The following is an 8,960-nucleotide window of genomic DNA, read 5'->3' on the forward strand; positions in this document are numbered from 1 at the left end:
GCCATTGCACTCCAGCCTGGGTACAGGCAATTCTCCTGCCTCAGCCTCCTGAGTAGCTGGGATTACAGGCACGTGCCACCATGCCCAGCTAATTTTTTGTATTTTTAGTAGAGACGGGGTTTCACCATGTTGACCAGGATGGTCTCGATCTCTTGACCTCGTGATCCACCCGCCTCGGCCTCCCAAAGTGCTGGGATTACAGGCTTGAGCCACCGCGCCCGGCCAGGACTCAAGTCTTTATGTTGGACAGGCTTCCATGAACAAAGATTTCTTCCATAATCTTTCCAGGAGTTCTTACTATGGCTATCTTGGTCTGCATAGCTATTTACAGCTTTCTCACAATTATTTTTACCACATGGCTAACCTCTTAGTGCTACTTAAGGGAAAACAGCTCATTGGAAAAAAAAGTAATAGAAACTTCTCAGTGAAAGTTAACGATACACCACCCCATTTCAAAACTGAGGAATTTGCTGAAATATTTAAATAAACAAAATTCTTCCAAATGGCATGTAGTGTCCCATATGGTATATACACTCCTCTACATTTCCAAATAACAGCCTGTATGATTTCAGAACAGAATTATTTCCCTTGCCTTCAGTTACCGGTTTAGAAGTTGTGAGGAAACTTTTCACGGGAAGAAAATATGGTATAGCCGTAACTGTACTTTTGTATGGAAAGGAAAGGCAGATATTTTCTGCAATAACTTTCAAGCCATCAAAGGATTTCCATTTTGATAAATATGGGGTACCCTTAACGAGATTTAAGACAGGGTAACTAGTAGTTGAAGAGTGCTTTTAAGGTACCAGCTGGAAAGTTGAAAAGGCTATGATTTCTGCATTTTCCTTTAGCACTCGGGTGTATCTGAGACACACCCATCTGCGCCTTTGACTCCTGTAGTTTATAACCTAAGCAAGGTTGCCAAGTCGGCAAAAGCTGTCTGTTAATGCCACAGGCCTGTGTTCCACCTAATAACCTTTGCTTTGGACCACTATTAGGCGCAGAGACGGTAACCTTGACCGGCCCAAGGCGGTGGCCGTCTCTGACAAGTAGCTGGGCTTCAAAACACTAGTGGAACAAGGCGACCTGATTCAGACCAAAAGTGCCAGAGTTGGGGGAAACCCAGGCGAAACCTGAGAAGGCGCTTAAATTTGGGAATTCATGTTAAGAAGTAATTTAAGGGGACTGGATATCAGAATTTCAAAGATCTGTTTAGATTAGTACAGTCTCGTAATCTAGTGAGTCTTAAAGGGTTACAGCTTTTTTTCATGGATAAAGTGGTTGGCTCTGAAAAGAGCCTTTGGATTTAAGGTTGTTACTCAAAGCAATTTACGCTCTCTCACCACGAATGCGGCGGGCAAGTTGGATGTCCTTGGGCATGATGGTGACGCGTTTGGCATGGATGGCACACAGGTTGGTGTCTTCAAAAAGCCCTACCAAGTAGGCCTCGCAGGCCTCCTGCAGCGCCATCACGGCCGAACTCTGGAAGCGCAGGTCGGTCTTGAAGTCTTGAGCGATTTCTCGCACCAGGCGCTGAAACGGCAACTTCCGAATTAACAGCTCGGTGGACTTCTGGTACCGACGGATCTCGCGCAGAGCCACAGTACCGGGGCGGTAGCGGTGGGGCTTCTTCACGCCGCCGGTTGCCGGAGCGCTCTTACGCGCCGCCTTGGTTGCCAGCTGCTTGCGCGGCGCTTTACCGCCTGTAGATTTCCGGGCAGTCTGCTTAGTACGCGCCATGACTAGCCTCAGAAGCAAGTACATAGGGAAAACTGACTTACCCCTCTATTTATAAAGGAACAGACTCAATGTGATTGGATTGTGGACAATCCCTGTTAGTGATAGGTTGCTACATTCCGGAAGTGCTCGTAGCCATTTTCCATTGGTTTATTTTTTCAGAGCAAGATTCTGATTGGTAAATTTGGGTACCTTTGAACAAATCGTTTTTGTTACAGGTTTCTTTGATGTTTCACATACAGCAGAACCTGCAAACACTTTCATCATTTAACTTAACAGATTGAACTTTTATCCTGTTTAGCTATAAAAAAATAGAATGTATTTGAATTAGAAAGTTCTTTAGAATTTTTTTCAAAACCATGTTTTTTTCGGCTTAATAGTCCTTAAGTTTTTCCCTTCTCTATTCACTCATTTAAAATCCATTGTCTAAGTATCTCTCAATGAGTTCTGGTTTCATTATAGAGTACATAGCTAATTGAGTCAAATATACTTTTCTAAGATATACTGTTTAAACACAAGGAACTTTGTGTTTCATTTTTGTTAGAGTAAGTCTAACATCCCCAAATCCCTGCCGCTTTAATACCGGATTTGACTCAAAGGATTTCACGTTATCATTTTGTTTTGCGGAAATCAAAATGTCAAAGCATAATGGCAATAGCTGTCAAGAAAACTATTTTCACTACAGTAAATTGAAAAAGATGGCGGCGAAGAGTCTCAGAAGGTTGTTTATAAGACAACAATGGCGCAGCTTCTCCGGATTCCTGCGGGAAAGAGCTGAGCTGCGCTGAACAATTTAACACACACCCAACAGAACTTTTGTAGGAACTGGACTCACCAAAAGAAAACACAAAAAAACAAAAAAAACAGGACTTCTTAACTTGGTTTTCGCTTCCAAACTCAACAGTTCTAAATTACTTTGAAAATGAAAATTAGTTTACTGGGAAATATTCTTAGGGAATGATACTATAGCTTAACACGATATTGTAAACCAACCTATCGGATTCCCTGTAAGATGTTCTTTTTTCAGCCAATGACAAGAGCAGTTTGTGAATTCTTAAGTTACACACCTTTAAGCTATTGGCTACTTTCGTCCAGGCAGAGTTTAGATTTACAAGTTCGCGTTTGTAGAAGCGTACTATAACGACTTCGGAAGGGGATAGTGCGCGTGCGTGCCTGTTGAAAGGTCTAGTTTCCTTTTGTTTTTGTTTTCCAATAGGGTTTCTTTCTTATTGAAAAGCTATTTCGTAAGGTGTTGATGCTGGCATATAGTCCAAGGCAACTGACATCAAGGATTCGTTGGAGACCTCGCCCTCCAGGGAGGGGAGAAGGCCAAACCAAATTCATCTCTGCCCACAAATGCTCGCGGATGTCTGCAAGCTGAAAGGGGAGGAGACAGACAAGGCTTTGTGCCTGCCTGCTCATTCTCTGAATTTTGTTAAACCTGCCCTATTTTAGGGTATTCATAAAAATTCTGTTAACCACAGGATTGATACAATTGCATCTTTCAAATTAGTGTCTAGTTAGCAAATCTGAATTTATATTAGGACTCGTGGGCAAATCAAGACCGAATTTACACATTGTCATGCATTTCAATCTCACATGTCAAATACATGAGTCCCTTCCTTTTCTCCATTTCAGAAAAAGAAAATTCTGTACACTAACTCAAGGTAAAATGCTTAGACATGTTGGCAAAATGGTTTTATAGGGAGCAGGAAAAAAACTGAAATCCTTTTGTATAATATGATCACATATCGGTGGGCTGGGGTGTTTGTCAATGAGAGCTATGCTCCGGTTGCTTTTCCTCTCCCTACTCCCTACATTTCATGTTCCGAGGCCCAATGTTCATTTTAGTTTCTTCATTTCTAGAATTAGAATGTTAATATCTACATGTAAAAAGGTTTCCAAAATCAAAAGATAAACTTTACGTCAAAGGTTCAAGACAGAGGCAGTAAGAAATTCCATCTTTATGCCCCATAGTTTGATTTCTTCCCCAGTGTCCTTAAATCTGTCAATCCGGCGTTTTGCCACCCTACCTTAAGTTCTTTTCATAATCCTCATCTCGAAATATGTGTAAACCTTTGATTTAAGGAGTCACTGCAAAATTTACAAGATTACATAAGAACTTACCAGCTCACTGGTATTAATCAGTAGTTTTTATGTCCGTCTCCATACCTGAGCACAAATTAAGGTGGGATTTGCATTGTGTAATAAAATAGTCGAAAAGGCTTGTGGCCACTACGTATTTGAAATGTGGCTGTTGAAGCTGAGGACTTTGGTTTTTTTTTTTTTTTTTTTAAGAAGGAGGCTTGCCTTGTCCCCCAGGATGGAGTGCAGTGGCGAGATCTCAGCTCACTGTAACCGCCACCTCTCTGGTTAAAGGGATTTCCCTGGCTGTCTCCACAGTAGGGGGAATTTCAGGTGCTCACCACCACACCCAGCTGTTTTTAAAATGTATTTTTAGTAGTGACGAGGTTTCACCATGTTGGCCTTGTTGGTATCCAACTCCTGACCTTAAGTAATGTCTGCCCCGACCTCCCAAAGTGTTGGGATTACAGGCATGAGCCACCACGCCCAACCAGAATTTTTATTTTACCTAATTTTAATTAATTTAATTTAAAAGCTGATACTCTAGTTACTGAAACATGTTAGATATGTTTTGAATAATTAGGTATTAGAATTTAATTTTTTAGCACTCAAGTTTATGAAATCAAAATGAAAATCCAGTTATTTCCCACAAAAATGTAATGCCAAATAGAATGTCAATCATATTTAGAAGACTTAAGCTTTAAAAAAGAATGTGAAATCTTGCATTAATATTGATTTTATATTGACTATATTTATTTTGAAATAAAGATTTTGTATTTTGGGCTAAATACGATACTTATTACTTTACCTACTTCTTATTACTGTTTCAAATGTGTTATTCAAAAATTCAAAATTACATATGTGGGTTGATTATTATTATTATTTTTTTGAGATGGAGTCTCTCTCTGTAGCCCAGGCTGGAGTGCAGTTTCGTGATCTACACTCACTGCAGCCTCCGCCGCCTCCTGGGTCTCAGTTCAAGCAATTATCCTACCTCACCATCCCAATTAGCTGGGATTACAGGCAGGAGCCACCATGCCCAGCAAATTTTTGTATTTTTATTAGATACGGGGTTTCACCATTTTGGCCAGGCTGATCTCGAACTCCTGACCGCAGGTGATCTGCACACCTCGGCTTTCAATAGTGCTGGGATTATAAGCATGAGCCACCAAACGCGGTAGTGGCTTGCATTATTCTTTATATATAGCATTGTGCCAGGATCATCCATTTCTCTTCTGTTTCTTGATTCTTTACCAAATCTTGACAGCACAGGCTTTGAAATAGTGTGGACTTTCAATATATTTCTATGAACTCAGTTATAGCATCTGGACTCAATCTATAACCAAACAATATCTTTATTTATACCTACATCTACATATCTATACAATTGTGTTAGGGAACTAAGGGGGCTTGCTAAACCATTAGTTATTGAAGTAAGAAGAGGTGAGCAACTAGCAAAATTATTGACCTTTGAATTTTTCCATGGCAAACTATCAGTAAGTGGAGACTATTTGAAATTCTGTTAGCCAGGCACAGTGGCTCAGGCCTATAATGTCAGTGACCCAGGGGCTGGGGTAGGAGGGTTGCTTAAGGATAGAAATTTGACGATGTAGTGAGCCATAATTGTAACACTGCACCCAGTTTGGGTAACAGAGCATGACCGAAAAATGAGGAAAAAAAAAAAAAAAAAGAAAAGAAAGAAAAAAAGAAGTGTTATAGGAATATTTTTCCTGATATTATGTTTTTGAAAAAAACATGTTTTGTACAAAAACTTACAACTGCTAATTCTTAAAGGAATTAGTGTCCCCAAAACTTAACTTTCTATGTACGTATAATAGAATGTACATTCTGGTGTTTAAAAAAACAAGAGGAATCACTGGAAGCACAATGCCATTTCCTAAAAAGAAGAAAGTTCAGAAAATAATGTGCTATTCCTGGAAGCTACGTAAACACCAAGAAAGAGTCTGATAACATCAGGTAAATTACTTTGAAGTCTAAAAATAATAAAAAAGTTAAAGTGTTGATTATTTTATAAGAGCCAAGGGGAGCTCTGAAGGTTTGTTGAAAGATTAGCTTACAAAAGGCAGATTAATTGCAGAATAGTTACACAAATTTATTAGTGTGTTCAAGGGAGCCTTCAGAAGGAAGATATAAAGATACAGGAAAAATTGTCCACATTTATGCTTAGGTTCAAAAAAGTATGGAACTTGTAGAAATCTGATAGGACAAAAGGGGTATGATGTAACCGAGCAAGGCCTGTCTGTCTAGACTCTTCCTTGTCTCTGTCAACTGAAGAATGAAAAGGTTCATACGTTTGGAAAGGATAGCTTTATTTCTCATAAAGGATTGCAGCCTGCAAGGTGGCCTTTCTGAAAGGCTAAGTATGGTAGCCTTGTTTGTCTGAGAGACAGGCATTTGGAGGGAAGAAGGGAGGGATAAAACAGTAAGTTTTGAGGAATGTGTTGGCCAAGTATACATATTTAATAGGTTATAGGAGGAGCTATGATTATTTATGAATAAGACTCAAGCACATGGGTATTAGGTATTTGTGTAGGTAACATATGTCTATGATCACTTTGGGGTGGAGATTTAACATGTAAATGAGTTATAATTAGGTCCTATACATAAAACTGAAATGTAGGGCAGAAGTCCATAATCTGCCTTCTCAGGAGACTGGTCACAACCAGTTGGGGGCCGGCAGTCATTTATCAAGAAACTTTATGGTCCTTAATACCTATCTTGTCTGAAACACATTTGAGGAGGGTGGAAGGGGTCAGATAAAATAAGTGGGGAAGGGGCTTATTGGCATTTTATTCCCTCAAATCAGACTTTGAGAAAATCCAGCATCGATTAGAAAGGGAAAGAGGAGTAGAAACAGACAGAATGTGACCAGCCTCCATCTTGTTGTGGCTGGGAATTTAAACTTTTGAGGTGTTTTAGCCAAAGGAGGGTACATTATTCTGTCAAAGGGACTTAGAATTTTTATTTCATTCCTCACCTCTTTGAACATGCACTCCTGCCTTCTTGGTATGCGACAGCACCACCTCTGGAATGGGGTCTTATGACCTGCAATTAAACTAGGTAGGTCAGAGAGTTTCTCTGTGGCCGGTTTTTACATAAAAAGGTGGAGGGGAAATTAGAGTAATATTTTTAGTTTTTATGGATGGCTTTGAGGAAAAAGGATTCTGGTTGTGATGAGCCACACTGGGAAAGAGGAATTCTAGTTTTTATGTCTAGCCGCACAGGAGAATGGTACTCAGACACAGAAGGGCAGGAGACCCAGAAAAATTTTGCTTCTGAGGTAGAATCTTTGGCCTTCATTTTGGGGTATTGTTTCCAAGCTCCAATTTGATTAATCAGTAAAGGATGTCAAGGTTTTATACTATGGGGCTTCATAGACATTAATCTTGCAATTGCTTTATTTTTATCTTTTTTTAAGTGGAAATTTAGTTTAAGAAAAATCACAAGACTTGTCAGTCAGAGAAAAGAGAGGGGCCCTATGTGTCCTACTCTAAAAAATTTAAAGTTTACACAAAGTTTACAGGGAAATATGCTTTCACCATCTCAAAATTTACTATTGATTAAAGGTATCAAACTTATTGAAGTTAATTCTTAGATCTTTTTGTCTGCCAATGCAAATAATTTTGGATTCAAGCGATTCTCCTGCCTTAGTCTCCCAAGTAGCTTGGATTACAGGCAATTGCCATCACACATGGCTAATTTTTGTATTTTTAGTAGAGATGGGGTTTCATTATGTTGGCCATCCTGGTCTCGAACCCCAGACCTTGTTGTCTGCCCATATTTTTAGTAGAGACATGGTTTCATGTTGGCCAGGCTAGTCTCGAACTCCTGATCTTGTGATCCGCCCACCTTGGCCTACCAAAGTGCTGGGATCACAGCTGAGAGCTACCGCACCCAGCGGGAACGAAGTCATCTTTAAAACTTAAAAAACCTGCCCTGAAATGCTAGTGGGCAGCTATCCTTCTTTGTTCTCTCATTTCTGTATTAATATTTTAGTCTTTTCTGACAAGTGGACATTAAGAAACAGCCTGTGTATAGTAAATTTGGATATGTGTCCAAATATAATAATGGACTTTGCGATGGGAATAATTTCCGTTCAGTGGAACAAATATAAGTTCAATTGTATTGTGTACCTTTATAAAACGCATTTTTGCTTGGAAATAACATCACTAAGATAATTTCATGCATAAAATGTAAGCAATGATTTGAATTATTAACTAACAAAAACAGTAAACAAGAATTCATTTTTAAATGAATTTGAAGGTGTCAGTGACGTTAGAAACGTTTGTAGAACTAGCAGAGCGTTAATCACTTAGATTTCAAGAACCATGTGTACTCCAGCGCTTTACGGAAAACGTGGGTGGCTCTGAAAAGAGCCTTTGGTTTCAGGGTCTCGAGATCACTGATGGATTTGACTAGTAATCATTTTACTTGCCCTTGGCCTTATGGTGACTCTCCGTTTTCTTAGGCAGCAGTACGGCTTGGATGTTGGGCAGGACACCGCCCTGTGCGATAGTCACGCGACCTAGAAGCTTATTAAGCTCCTCGTCGTTGCGGATGGCCAGCTGCAGGTGGCGCGGGATGATGCGGGTTTTCTTGTTGTCGCGGGCCGCGTTGCCAGCGAGTTCCAAGATCTCTGCAGTCAGATACTCCAACACCGCCGCCAGGTAGACCGGCGCGCCAGCCCCGACTCGTTCCGAGTAATTGCCCTTGCGGAGCAGACGGTGCACACGGCCGACGGGAAACTGAAGCCCGGCTCTGGAAGAACGCGTTTTAGCTTTTGCCCGGGCTTTGCCGCCTTGTTTTCCACGTCCAGACATTGTGGCTTGCTAACAGAAGAGGAAACAACCCACAGAATGAAGAAAAAAAGTGGGCTCGATGGAGGAATAAGAAGCTAATTATAGTCATAGGTAGAATTGTAAATGGCGCAGTTTGATTGGTTAAAATTATTATTAGAAAAGCCAACCAATTGGAAAGGAAATAAAGTGAAAGCTACTTTAAATATTTGCGTCACTAATACAGTGGCCAATCAGAGCTCCATCTTTTCAATTCTCTATTTGCATAAAAGGCCTATAAAAGGAGAGCCTGTAGACACGAGCCATTGCTGAAATATTTCCTTT

The 8,960-nt window shown here is 40.3% G+C and overlaps 2 protein-coding genes across 2 annotated transcripts in view; both read right to left on the minus strand.

Annotated features, from left to right (window-relative positions):
* Nucleotides 1-8,960, minus strand: part of LOC116543206 — a 33,812-nt gene that overhangs the window by 12,971 nt on the left and 11,881 nt on the right. The window contains exons 3-4 of the mRNA XM_032268620.1: nucleotides 8,361-8,372; nucleotides 1,409-1,739 (exon numbers count right to left, since the gene is read on the minus strand). Coding sequence (XP_032124511.1) covers nucleotides 1,409-1,739; nucleotides 8,361-8,372 — 343 coding nt within the window. The remainder of the gene's footprint in view (nucleotides 1-1,408; nucleotides 1,740-8,360; nucleotides 8,373-8,960) is intronic.
* LOC116543197 (histone H2A type 1-B/E) lies at nucleotides 8,169-8,720 on the minus strand. The gene has a single exon (XM_032268608.1). The coding sequence runs from the start codon at nucleotides 8,658-8,660 to the stop codon at nucleotides 8,268-8,270; it is 393 nt and encodes a 130-aa protein (XP_032124499.1). The 5' UTR covers nucleotides 8,661-8,720; the 3' UTR covers nucleotides 8,169-8,267.

The sequence above is a fragment of the Sapajus apella genome, unplaced genomic scaffold, assembly GCF_009761245.1.
Source record: "Sapajus apella isolate SASKATOON/1434 unplaced genomic scaffold, GSC_monkey_1.0 scaffold184, whole genome shotgun sequence".
NCBI classification, from domain to species: Eukaryota; Metazoa; Chordata; class Mammalia; order Primates; family Cebidae; genus Sapajus; species Sapajus apella.